We start from the raw sequence: 14,307 nt of genomic DNA, 5'->3' as shown, positions 1-14,307 counted from the left end.
GCAGCTCTTCTGAGAAAAAACAGCGAAAGAGACTCTGGTAAAACAAAACTATGATCCGCGGCTTCACTGAGGAATGCCTCGCGCGTTATTGTGTGACACGAAAAGAGCCAAAAAACAAACGCGACTCACTCAGAGACAAGCACCAATCTGGATTATGTGTTTGACCAATGTCAACATACGGAAGAAATAAGGACGCGAGCGCACGAGAAAAGCACCAGGAATGAATCGCTCTTTTATCAAGGTTTTGGCTTTATTTACTTATCTAATGGAGCCGATCAACTTAAGGTAAATTTGTTTTATTAATTTACAAAATGCATGTTTTGTTCAGTGGTCAAACCAAAATGTGACCCCAAACGCGCGTAAATCTTTTTGGTGAGCGTCTACTTTCCAGTGCGCTTTACGCACGCACTTTCATTTTTTGTGTCAAGTATCGGTTTTGCTGCGTATCATTTTGTCGGCACGCGCAGCTTGGTTCTGTAGGTAAAAAGAGTGATCTCCAAACTATCCAAACTCTGCGCGCCTTTACACCGATTCGGGTTAGTGGCTCTCATTGCCTTTGTGTGTTTCAGAGTTGTGGAAGCTAAGGAGCATGACCCCAGGTCCTCGTCAAACCTGTCTCCATCAGACTTTCTCGACTCGCTCATGGGCCGTACATCGGGCTACGACGCACGAATCAGACCAAATTTTAAAGGTTGGTCAGTCATACCCCTCATTCCATTTACTCATATGCACAGAGCCACCACCCTGACAAACAGTCGCATGCTGAAGGTGCTTCTTTTGCATCACTTTTCATTTCTCTCAGTTGCATAAACACTTCAGTTTCAAATGATGTCAGGACGCACTTATGGTGGCTGTTGCTTGGATACGGTACTGCCACTTCATTGATAAGAACAATCAATCAGCTCTGGACAATAACATGACTGCCTCCTTGAAATCATACATAATGTTTTCTTTTCCTCATATGGCAGTACTGTTTCCTTAACCAAACCTATGTAAAAAAAAAAAAAAAAAAAAAGTCAAGTGTCTGGGTGGTACTGGCAGCACACAGGATGCCACCATGACAGGCTAAATGACGAATGGTGCCCCCATGGCAAGGCTGCAGGCTACTGACTTCCTCTCTTGTTGTCATGTTGTGAAGCTGGTGAACACACGCAGCATCTGTGAGTGGGAATTGAGCTAAGAGAAGCGGAGTAGATGGTCCACAAGGTTTAGCAGGCAAGGTCTACAATAGAATATAACCATACTTCTTACAATGTGGAGTTAATTAAAATATCTTTTGGTCCTAATTTCCACATTATCACAACTGAACAATATCTGACATGTGAAACAGCACATTTTAATATGGGGAAGGCACAATTTATAATATAACTGACATCCACTGAAGTTACAGCTAAAAATATATTATGTGTTAAACTAGCAAAAGCTGTATTGTGTTAGTTCTAGAAATCCAGGCAAGGATCAACTTTTTGGCAAATAACCTTAACAGTTTTTTGAGCAACATTTGCAACTTTTTAAGCAGATGAAGCACTCCTCACTCTGTACTAATGTGGCACCCAGCAGAGTGAGAGAAAAAATGTTCCTGTTGAGATGTAAACAGATGACAGTCATACCTGAAGCTGGTTCGTACTTCCGAAGGGTGACCTAGATTTCTTGTGCTGACTTTGTTCAGAGTTCCTCCTCTCCTTTTTGTTCCTCTGCCTCAACTCTTACGTGTTGCTACCTGCCAACAAACACAGGCAAATATTAACACTGAGCTTCATACAGTATTAATGAGGAAAGAAAGCAGTGGAAAGATTTTGAACTCCTGTCCTCAGAGAAGAGGGTAAAAAGCTTTGACTTGAAATAACGTAACACATGTTGGCTGAGGTGAAGCTGACTTAAGTATATTTTTGAGTTTGTATGTATCTCCCTGTGTACCTTCCACTACCATCCCTAATCAGAGCTTGGTCTGACACAGAAAAACATTGTGTTAAGTGTAAGTATTTGCTTTTTGTGCATATATTTTGTTTATGATTTAATCTCTATGACACTTACGAAAGCTTTTAACAGGGTACTCAGAGTGGAACACGGTAAACTCAAATCTGAAGAAGGGAAGTGTTTTTACAGTGGTGCATGCAATATACTATGCTACTTCAAAAGTACAGCTGTACAGAAAAAGTATTCTCTTTTCTCAATGGATTTAGCACATACAGATAGCATGGATGAGGTAAAGGCAAATCGTAACCAAGTCTGTCCTTGAGACTTTCATGTCATTGTAATGTCCATTCCACAGGTCCTCCTGTAAACGTTACATGCAATATTTTTATCAACAGTTTCGGCTCGGTCACTGAGACCACCATGGTGAGTGCTTTGGCATTCTCTGGCTAATTCCTCTTGTCTTGTCCATTGTGTCACAAACTGCAGGTCCACCAGTTAATGTCACCTGCAACATATTTATCAACAGCTTTGGTTCTATAGCAGAAACTACTATGGTGAGTTGGGTGCTGCTCTGGAGTTAAGGCTGAATCATGTTATATCATTTAGTTTAATTCATTTCACTCATTGTTTCAACTCATGTGGAAGCTTATTGGTGGCACCAACCATTTCAGACAGATGAAAATGTGTTATATTTAAAACATATATTGATCTCCATTGTAGGGAAAAGTATCCTTTGAGGAATTGGCTCGAATCAGATCTTGTAATAGTATTTAGTTATGTTAAATATGTGTGGGTTTTGAGCAAATGAAAAAAATAATTTCTCCAGAGCAAGTAGATCTTTTAGATTTATTAATGCCAAAATGAATAGGTGCATTGAAAAAGGGCTTTTATATGACACCTTTTCTTCTTTTATGTAATTTTCCTTAAGATGATGTAGTTTTGCACAGTACCGCCTGTTCCAGATCCTCATCCCTCTCTGCATCAGAAGCAGTTAATTAATTGTGCGTGGCAGATTAAGTGACGTGCAAATTGCCATAAGCGCACAAAAATAAAACCTGTGCGTCTATTGAAACTAATCATGATCAAAGGCTTTCTAATGAGCGATAATAGCACTGTATAAAAGGAGGCTGTTCATTGGCCCCAGCTCAGGATTGGTGGATCTGGAGATTGCTGTGAGTGTTTGGGGACCGCCAATATGCTGTGGAAATGTCAAACTACATAAAGGCCTCTCATCACACTGGCATCTCAATTATGATGAGTGAGTGAGTTCTGGTGACATGCAGCTTACTAACTGCACTGTCAAAAGTTACCCCATTAGAACTGTCACATGAATGTATGATTTAGTCTCTGTTATGACTCTTACATAATGAGCAATTAAATATGGATAACTATTCTTCACTTTGACTACAGATGTATTTGTGTGTCACAGGGATGTTTAGCAGATATTTACTGATCCACAAGGGAAATGATTTAATGCATACATGTACATTTAATTCATACAGGTACACATTTTTATAAGCATTGGTAATTTTCAGATTCTCAACTGTGATGATGTCATACTCCCAGATGGGGGGCAAGAGCCAGATTTCCCATTAATTACACTGTACTTTACCATGAAATATCCAAACGATAAATTCACAGATGTTAAAGGTGCACTGTAACTTTTCTGGTGGAGAGTCCGCTGTCAGCTTGTGTCCATGGAGCTGTTACTGTTTTGTCTGGAATGTTCCACGGTAAAACATTAAACTCATCTATCTTCGTCAAGATGAGCAGAAACCAAACTAGTTCAAGATACAGGTCAGATCTGTGCAGACGTGTCTCAGTGTATCGTAAGAATGCCTGTTTTTCTTTTAAAAAATAATAACACCTATAATGGAATAAATGTAAAATAGACTAAATTTAATAGCGTACTGTGGAAAATTACAAGCTGTTTTCTTGTAATTTTCAGATGGTGGACCCTCTACCAGAAAAGTTACACAATGCACCTTTAATCCTTTAGTATTTTCAATTATTGAGTAAACCCAAGAACTGTATTAGTTAATATTGGCCTATAGGATGTTTTGATGTCATCTGAAACTCAGCTACAGTAACCAAGATGAACAGTATTCCTGAACAGCAGTAAATACAAATTCTCAACTGAGGCTTCCTTTGATTAAATATTTAGAACGGAGAAGAGCACATGATGCTTTTAAGTTAGCCCCACTTCAGCTGAAAATACACACATTCATTTTAGGCTTTACAATTAAAATAATATAGCTTACACCTCTTCATATTGTACCAAAAACATTGCCAAAGGATCAATTCAAACTAAGCTTACACAGGCTTTGAATGCAATCCCATTTGACTTCTCCAAACAATACTAAATCCTAAATAAAACAATACACAAACATTTTCTTAATTTTATAGTCATGTATAGTCAGGCTCTTTACATGCCAATTATGATATTATAGGTAAAGGGCCCATATTAAACTATTTTCTGATTCATGTTATAAGAATCATACCTGGAGTTGTGTTTAGTTTCATTCACACAAACCTGCAAGTTCTTCCAGCAAATAGAAAACACTCTGTTCCACCTTGTGATGTCATGTGGTAAAACAAAAAGTGCTCCACTGTGCTTTTAAACTTCATACACCTTCTCTAGAATCATTTGGATGATTCTGAGACCTGGAATTGCCCATCTCTACTGTAATGTAAATGTAAAAGGAGCTAACTTGAAAACTGACATTAGCCAGGCTGGTGCCACCTAGAGCCTCTGCTCAATTTTCTTTCTCTCCAGCGACTAATTCAGGAATTGGAATACACTAGACGGTTTGCAATAACCTAGTCCGGGCACCAGACAATCAGTGAAGAGTCATATGTTCTGTGTTGTTAACGATTCCTGAGATCGAGGATTTAAAGCCGGAACAAAGAGAATGTTTGGTGAATTTTATCAAGGGGAAAGACATTATATTGCCCTTCTTCCTACAGGATTTGGGAAAAGCTTACTATACCAGTTAGCCCCGTTAGCGGTGCATTACATATGTCACGACCAAATAGCAGCAACTGGTTAAATGAAAAAAGTACCCGCCTACCGTCAAGCAAATGAATTCTAACACTGGAAGGTCAGATGGTTTCTACAAAGTGAAACCAGCTGATGAATCATGCTATCGTGACATCACAAGGTGGAACAGAGCGTTTTGAGCTTTGGAGGTGTTGCCAGACTAATAAAAAAAGGATTACTCAAACATGTGTAAATTAAATAAAACACAACTCCAGGTATGTTTTTGAGGAGGCTAAATCCTCACAAGAGTAAATTATGCATAATATAGGATCTTTAATTATTTCAAGTTTATTTCTCCATCCATTGTGTATTTGTCTGAGAGTGTATTGTTGCAACTATGTTTATGTATTAGTAATGTTTTCCTGTGATTGTGAATGCTACCATGATAAAACACACATACAGTATCTTGTCTGCGGCATGCCACCCCACTCACTGGACCACTGCTCAGACAATATTCACATCTCCTTGTTATCTCCACAGGATTACCGAGTGAACATCTTTTTGCGTCAGAAGTGGAATGACCCCCGGCTGGCGTACAGCAAATACCCCGACTCCTCTCTGGACTTAGACCCCTCCATGTTGGACTCCATATGGAAGCCCGATCTCTTCTTCGCCAATGAGAAAGGCGCCAATTTCCATGACGTCACCACGGACAACAAGCTGCTCCGGATCTTCAAGGATGGAACGGTCCTCTACAGCATCAGGTGAAGCAGAGCTGCAGATAAGACATAATGAGAATTCACATGTGATATTCAGATTGGGAAAAAAACGAGGACAGTGAGATATTGAATCCAAAGTGTTGATGAAGAGATTTCCCGAGGACATGTTCGTTTATTGCTTTCTTACATTCTTTCCCGTGCACATCAAAGTGTCAATCCTAAATGATAGCATTTAAATGGAAATTATCAGATTGTGATCAGGCTTTTTGAAAGAGCAGAAGTACTATATCAATATACAATACGCTGTATAATGTATACATGTACTGATTAGCAGAGAGCAAGATAATCCCAGGAGTGCTGTTGAGAATCAAAGGCAAAGATGAAAACGGTTAGAGTGGCATATCCTTCACTTGAGGGGCCAAACTTAAATGTGAAAATGCTGAGATCAACAGAACATTAAGAAGAACAAAAGGTTTCAAAGGACTTTAGAAGACAGGAGTGAGTGTCAGATTGACATTCTTGATTTAAAAGAAAAAGAAAAAAAAAACATTGCCCAGATACCTTTGAAAACTTTTCTACAAGTGAGCACTTTTAGACCAATGAGGAATTACATTGATTTGGTTCCATAATATTAAATGGTCTCATTTTGTAGAGACATTTTACTGAAGCCTTTTACCCACACAGTCATGTCTCGTGCTTATGACTCAATTATGCAAAAGCATATGCCACACCAAACAATTGTTTCTGTATGATTTATCTCTATCAGAACCAACTTAGTACTGAACTGCACTGATCAATCTTATTTGTATTATTTTATCTTTTTTTTTTTATCTGAACTCCTCATTCCTTCCTTAGACCCCTTTTACTGATTCTGATAAATACCAACCTATAAACACCCCACAAGAGGTGTTCTGACGGTATATGACAGCCATTTTGCATTTGGATATTCCCTTACTGGTGGTTATAATCTTTTGCCATGAAATACCAAACTGTTCTTGAGTTAAACAGTACCAGATCTATGCCCAAATGAATTTCAATACAGCTTCACTCACATTTAATTTCATTTTCACTGCTACAAAGGCATATACAGCAGATCAATTTGGTCCCTATTTGCAGAGTGGCAAACAGCATCAGTGCTCAGGTGTGGCTCAGGAGCGTGACACCAGCACCAAGATGAAAAGATGGTTAGCCACTTTCTCCATTCAGTGAAAAAAATGTTATAGCCAGGAGCCCAGCAAGCACAATGGATCACAGAGACAATAAGTTACAGTAATGAAAGTGTGATAGGAACCTGCTGAAGGGAATCCAACTTGATAGGTAAGAGGCTACAAGAAGTGGGAGAACACACCGACGCCTTGCCTGTAATTTGATTTTTCAAGCAAATTATTTTTTACTTCTCCACATCGCCGAAGTTCGGGCTGTAATAAGACAATTTCACAGGAGCCGGGTGTGTTTACATGCTGGTAGATAGACAGATTGACACTTTCTTTTCTTACAATTTCAGGCTGACACTGATCCTGTCCTGTCCCATGGATCTCAAGAACTTTCCTATGGATGTTCAAACATGCACAATGCAGCTAGAAAGTTGTAAGTATGGTCTGAATTAAGTAAAGAAATTAATGGAAATTCACCAGGAGACATGCTTAAAATGTCCTGTTCTTATAGATAAAAAAATGTGTGTGAAAGTGTTCAGCCTCAGAATTTCTTTGAATAAATGTTTCTATATATGACCCATTAGATTAGTGTTTTTAGAAGATAGATTTTTATATATACTATTTTTTTGTTTGGATTTTTTTATAGAACAAAAAAAAAAAAGAATAATTAAAACACCCCATACCTCCACATGCCAAACATACAGAAGTAGACAAAAACAAAATGAAACTAAACAAAAAAAAGAAAACACTGGGCAATCAAACATCATCTTAGGTCCAATCTTGTCAAAATAGTAAAAAAGACTGTCCATGTCTGTTTATACAATTCTTTTAAGTCAGTTTATGTTTAATGTTTGTAACCAAAAGTCAATAATATATTTACAGTGTATTTTCTTAAATTTTCAGAAAATGTGTAATTTTTTCCAAGTTCAAATGGGTAAACTGGTAAAAGGGAAAGATGTCAAGAGTATTGTGCTGTACTGTTTATAATGACGAGTTTGGACAATCTGAATGAACCCATCTCTTGACTTTCCAGTTGGCTACACCATGAATGATCTGGTGTTTGAGTGGCTCGAGAATGGGGCTGTCCAAGTGTCCGAAGGCCTCACTTTGCCTCAATTCATCATGAGAGAGGAGAAGGAGCTTGGATACTGCACTAAGCATTATAACACCGGTAAGAGCTACACCCAGATTCACTGGTTGTGTTTACATCCATCTAAAATCTGACCATTATCTGATTTCTGGAGTTATCAGATTACTGAAATGTCATAGAAAAAGTGAGATCTGATGTGGGTAATCTGACTGCTCACACCTGTGCAGGTTTTGATAAGCAAAAAAAAATCCAAAAAAGGCAAACTAATGTGGCAAACACAAAAATAAAATAAAATGTTATAGTGTATATGGTGAAAATGTATTATACAATCTTTTAAGTAGTGGTGGAAGAAGTAATTTTATTACTTAAGTAAATGTACAGATACTGGAGCAAAAAAAAAAACCTCAAATAAAAGCAAAAGTATCAGATTAAAAAATCTACTCAAGTAAATGTATTAAAGTACCAATTTTACTTTAATACATTTACTTCAAATGTCCAGATTTCTGCTGAATGTTGTTCAGTAGAAATAATGTACTTTTTTTTCAAGCTGTTTTATTAATGTAGATTTTAGTTTGTGCAAATTATGAACCTTTCAATAATAAACCCCTTAAACTTTTCAACAGATCAAACAATCATGAATTTAAAAAAAAACGTTTTGCTCAAAAATGTAAAAAAGAATGGAACAAAAAGTACAGATATCTGCTCTCATTCCTTTGATACGTTCCATTAACAGCTTTTAAATATAAAAGTTACTCAAAAAGTCGTGGCACCAGCTGTTTTTGATGTTCATATTTCTTTTGTACACAGAAACACTCCAAAATCTGATCTAATTCATGGGACTTGATTTGCCCTGTAAATGTACCCACTGTCACTACCACACAGTTGAACAAAGACATTTTTCATTTTGTTTTCAGGCAAATTCACATGTATAGAAGTGAAATTCCACTTGGAGAGACAGATGGGCTACTACCTGATCCAGATGTACATCCCGTCCCTTCTGATCGTCATCCTCTCCTGGGTGTCTTTTTGGATAAACATGGACGCCGCCCCGGCCAGAGTAGCACTGGGCATCACCACTGTGTTGACAATGACCACACAAAGCTCTGGCTCTAGGGCTTCTCTTCCAAAGGTCAGATCTGCTTTCTATTCTCCTGCAGCATAATCCAAGCCAGAAGAAAGGATTAATATATGTACAAAGGGTTAATGAATTAGTCAGAGGCCTAAATTAAGGTTTCCTCGCACAGTGAAGAATCGTTTCAAATATTTAGAAGAAGAAGTTCGTTATTTAGATGCTTGGGCATTAATGCGCTTAGCAAGGTTTTCTCAAAACATGAATTAAAAAAGCAGGAAGACAGCTGAAATTTTTATTCACACAGTTTGCATTTGTTCATTGAGAGATGTATTATTAATGATCACCAATTACCATTTTAAAATGTCATATATGGCATGATTTAAGATTTTTTTTCCACTATAGTTCATTTTAAATGCACAGTCACAGTCAATTATGACATGTTACCAATGAAATGGTGTCTGGAGGGATCACCAACAGGCTATATTATTTTTAGAAGCTCCACTCTCACTTTTTTGGTTGGTTTTCACAGTCTGTTAGCATACTATCTGAAAAAGTGAAGGTCAGAGTTTGAAGAACTTTTCAGAGATAAAAAGCTAATGGCTTGAGGGGGGTGTTTTTTGCCTTAGCCTTAGGAACATTAGCCTTGCAAGGCAGCACCATTTTGGTTAACTGCAGCTTTATTAGCCTTAAAACATGAACAAAGATTAAAGCTTAGTTAGTTAATTAATTAATTAAGATGAATTATTAGTTACGGTATTAATTAAATAATTATTAATTATTTCTGATCAATACTATAATGTAGAAAACACCCTGATCTACCTTGTGATGTCATGTGGTAATACAGGAAGTGATCCACTGTGTTTTTCAACTCCCTACAACTTCACTAGAATCATTTGGATGATTTCGACCCTGTAATTGTCCATCTCTACTGAACTAAAGGTAAAAGGAGCTGTTAACTTGAAAACTACCACTTAATGTCAGCACAAGGTGGAACAGAGCATTTTGAGCTTTGGAGATGTAGACAGACTGATGATAAAAGGATTACTCAAACATGTGTGAATGAAACAAAACACAACTCCGGGTATGTTTTTGATGAGGCAATAACATTATAACATAGCTCTCAAGAGTCGATTTTTCCAAATATAGGACCTTTAAGTAGTTATTAAGGTATATATCTACTATATCACTATTGGTTTATTCTGAGTTAAGTCTTTGTTCATGCTTTATTGAATCTACTAAAAGCGTAGTTATTATCATTTCAAGCCTGAACAACATGAAAGCAAGTCTTCTTCACTACTCTGTTTACTTTGCACAAGATGTTTACGCCGATCACATTAGTCACCGATAAGAGCTGGTTCATTTTCAGGATCACGAGAGCAGCAACTCCTGCAATTTGCGAGATGAAGCCTCCACATTGGCATTCTGTCATCTGATCCACGCGCATGCTTCCTTATTTTCCAATTATGATAAACTTCATGCAGATAGTGTGAAAGGAAGAACTCCTGGGGAACTCCTTTCAGACCTTCATCATCAAACGCTCTGTGTACGCATCATCCGGTGCTGTGAACAACAAAAGCCTGGCATCTCCATCAGCTCTCCACGCCTGAAAAGATAGACACATATGCTGATAAATATTGAAAGAGAAACATTTGAAAGACAATATTCAAACAACAGCTAAGGAAAGCCCTCAGAGCCACAAAAGAGCTGAGTTGTTTTCACCACATGCTAATCAGCTGTCACGCAAGAGGCAAGGTCAGCGGAGGATTTCAGTTACATCGTGATGAGATCAAACCCCCAACTGCTACCACTACTTTAGCAAAAAATAAATAAATAAAAATAAAACCAAAAAAGCTTGACAAAGTGCTTTAAAACATTTGCTATAAGGTAGGAATTGGACAAAAAAAATTGGTCTCTCTGCAACAAAAATGATCGCCAAAGTAAATACGGAATAAAGCAGAATCAAAATTATAGCAATCTCACGAGATAATTGAGTAAAATATGCCAAAAAAAATACTGTTATACTGTGATATATCGATACAGCAGCCCATGATACTGTACCAAATTTAGTAAAAGGTAGGCTAAATAAAAGTATAACTCACTGTCATCTTCCATTTTCATTTGGATTGCAAATTTGAGTGACTGAACTGAAAACCTAAAAAGAAAGACATGTACCAATATTTAATGATCCATAGCTGATAGTTGTTCTCCCTGTGCTTGCAGGTCTCTTATGTAAAAGCCATTGACATCTGGATGGCTGTCTGTCTGCTCTTCGTTTTTGCGGCGCTGCTTGAATACGCTGGGGTTAATTTTGTCTCCAGGCAACAGAAAGAGTTTCTTCGCTTGAGGAGAAGACAACGGAGGAATCAAAAGGTATGAGATGACAGTCCACGTCAGGAGTGTGGAGTTTCCTAACTTAACTGTAGGCGACTGGAGGTAAGAAGTGGTTTGTGAATGTCATTATCTTTAGATACGTGAAATACATACTCACAGACCAAATGCAGTTATGTAGAAAAATCAGCCACATTCCTAGACTGAACAACAACCCAGCATTTTTTTCGTTTTTCCATATTTCATATTTCCTAATTAAAACAGTGGAGACAGTGGGCTGCCAGTGGCTAAAATTGTTGTTGTGTCCTTAGGCAAGGCACTTCACCCACATTGTCTAGTATGAAACTGGTGTGTGCATGAGCACTTGGTGGTGGTGTAAATTAGCAACCTTGTTTCTGTCAGTCTGCCCCAGGGCAGCTGTGGCTACAACAGAACCAAATAAATACCAAATGTGGAATGAATGAATAAAGTCTTGTAAAAAGTGTTTGAGAGTCCAAAAAACAGCTTTATAAATCATTATAAATGCATTAATTATAATTAATAAATGCATTATTAGAATATAATACGACTTTTCCCCACTGGCAACAATATAAGAGTTATGATATAAAGCATGCAGTAAAGATATGTTGTATGTCAAATCTTATCTAGAAGATTTTTAGTAACAGAAATAGTACCTTGTGAGTAAGAGCTGTGTGCCTCTTCTCTTCCAGGATGAGGACATGCATGAAGGCCGCTTTAACCTGGCCAGCTACAACATGAGCCTGCCAACCAAAGATGGCTCAGCTGTGAAGAACGCAGCTCCAGCTTCTAACCCCCCTCTGCCGCCCGCTCCCAAAGACACAGACGCCATGAAGAAGAAATTTGTGGACCGCGCAAAAAGGATAGACACCATCTCCAGGGCAGCATTTCCACTGGCCTTCCTCATCTTCAACGTCTTCTACTGGGTCACCTACAAAATCATCAGACACGAGGACATACATCAGAAATAGACTGATGAATGCACCCAGAAAGCACAATATCAGAGACAGTTTACAAGAAGACACAAAATGGGTGTTTTTTTCAGGGATAATTTCACATGTTGCAGTGTTCAGGAAATGCAATGTTTAAGTACCTAAGACAATAGCATTCTTATGGAGGATGTTTGTTAAAATTCTAGACAGGAGCAGATCAAAACACTACCATAAAGTAACTCTACATTCCATGAATTACAAAATAAAACAAAGTAATTACCGTTGAGGAAATGCAGCATTAACTACAACCCAAGTTCACTGAGCCCTGTGGTGTTATTTATCCATGCAAGAATTTCTTCACTCAAGACTAACTTTATTGTAGTGTTGTTTGCTACACCTATTCAATATCTGCAATTAATTTACATATAGTTATTACATTTGGGGGTGTACACATTGGCAGAGTAATAATCACTTCCCTCTCTGCAAAGAGATGGCAAACTCATAATCCATTTAACACACAATATCATATAAAAGGCCACACTAGAGCAGAGGCACAGCAGACAAAGCAGAACAGCATTTTAAACTTTAGAATTAGGGATGTACCGATCCAGCTTTTTATGTTCTGGTCCCGATCCGGATACTATGGCTTTAAGTATCTGCCGATACCAGTGCAGGGACTAAAAATAGACTTTATTTTAAAATATTGTAAGGCAAAACGTGTGATGCAGCCCTGATTTATCTCTCAAGTAATGACACAATTAGCCTGATTCATCAGCCAGTTTAATTTTGTGGAAACAGTCCGACCTTGCAGCGTCAGGATTCGTTCGCTCAACGGAAGACGGGTACTTCGCAGGTACCAATCGCTGCTATTTGGTCGTGACATACGTAATGCGCCGCTACGGGACTAGCTGGTGTATTAAGCTTTTCCCGAATCCCATAGGAAGAAGGGCAATAACGTCTTTAACCTTGATAAAATTCACCAAACATTCTCTTTGTTCTGGCTTTAAATCCTCGATCTCGGGAATCGTTGCCAACACAGAATGTATGGCTCTTCACTGATTGGCTGGTGTCCAGACTCGCACTTCCAGGGTTCTTGCAAACTGTCTAGTGTATTTCGATTGCTGACCTAGTCGCTGGAGAGAAATGAAATTGAGTGGAGGCACTAGGTGAAGCCAGCCTGGCTAAGACAGAACAACTCTGTATTAAAAGCTCAAACATCATCAGACTTTCTGGACCAACTATGACCAATAAATAGTCTTATTATATGTCCAACCAGGATATCGACAGAACCAATATATTGGATCAGAGCTGATATTATAAACCAATATTGGTATCGGTGCATTCCTATTTAGACTCAAGGTTGTATTGTTTTATATTGTCAGTGTTTTCACTTCTTCACAGTTTGTATGAAAGCACATGGAGTATATTCTGGAACATTGAACAGCAGGGCACATCTTAGGCATGGACACAGATAAAAATCGGACGCTGCATTTTTATGAAATACCTGAAGCCTTAGATATCAAAGACCTGGTGAGATGAAGTGTTTTCAGGCATCTCCTCTTGTTCAGTGGTCGATCTAATTCTTTTGATCTTTTCTACCCGTGGCCAAGTATCCAAAGTTTCTTCTACAGTATATGCGTTTTTCTGTGAATATTACAGTCATATTCAGATGATGTCAGTGGGATCGATTCAAATCAGACAATTCCTTTGAAGGACATTATTTTAGATCCAATTTAACAGATAAACTTAAAGGAAGAAATTCAGTCTGTGAAACTGCATTATACAACGTTTCTCCACATGACTCTTCTGTACTGGTATTTTTAAGGTTTTAAACTTTTTGTAGATTTAGTCTATTCTCTAATTAAAATATATATTTATCATGGGGGAGGGGAAAACTGTATTCAAAGCTTCCCCATGGAATTGATACCCTAATTAATTTCCTATGGTGTTGACTGAAAATGTTTGAAGATGGTTTTGTAATATTAATTTTAATGATTATTGGTTCTTGCACTTCAGACGTCCTTTATACAGTTGTCTTTTAAAAGGTGGTTCTCTGACTGACCCATCAATAAAATTGGCTGTGCACATATTGATTTT

The 14,307-nt window shown here is 37.9% G+C and overlaps 1 protein-coding gene across 1 annotated transcript; it reads left to right on the top strand.

The window, feature by feature from the left end:
- Nucleotides 1-220: 220 nt before the first annotated feature.
- On the top strand, nucleotides 221-12,249 carry glra2 (glycine receptor, alpha 2). The gene is given in 10 exon segments (XM_055150293.1): nucleotides 221-285; nucleotides 570-691; nucleotides 2,273-2,341; nucleotides 2,344-2,471; nucleotides 5,438-5,661; nucleotides 7,121-7,203; nucleotides 7,804-7,941; nucleotides 8,775-8,989; nucleotides 11,153-11,302; nucleotides 11,971-12,249. Coding segments are annotated over 10 exon segments (1,473 nt in total).
- The last annotated feature ends 2,058 nt before the right edge of the window (nucleotides 12,250-14,307 follow it).

The sequence above is a fragment of the Boleophthalmus pectinirostris genome, unplaced genomic scaffold, assembly GCF_026225935.1.
Source record: "Boleophthalmus pectinirostris isolate CB_2022bp ecotype Guang Dong unplaced genomic scaffold, ASM2622593v1 HiC_scaffold_1, whole genome shotgun sequence".
Classification (NCBI taxonomy): domain Eukaryota; kingdom Metazoa; phylum Chordata; class Actinopteri; order Gobiiformes; family Gobiidae; genus Boleophthalmus; species Boleophthalmus pectinirostris.
Note: the sequence above shows the minus strand (reverse complement) of the source record. Positions and strands in the feature narration are given on the sequence as shown.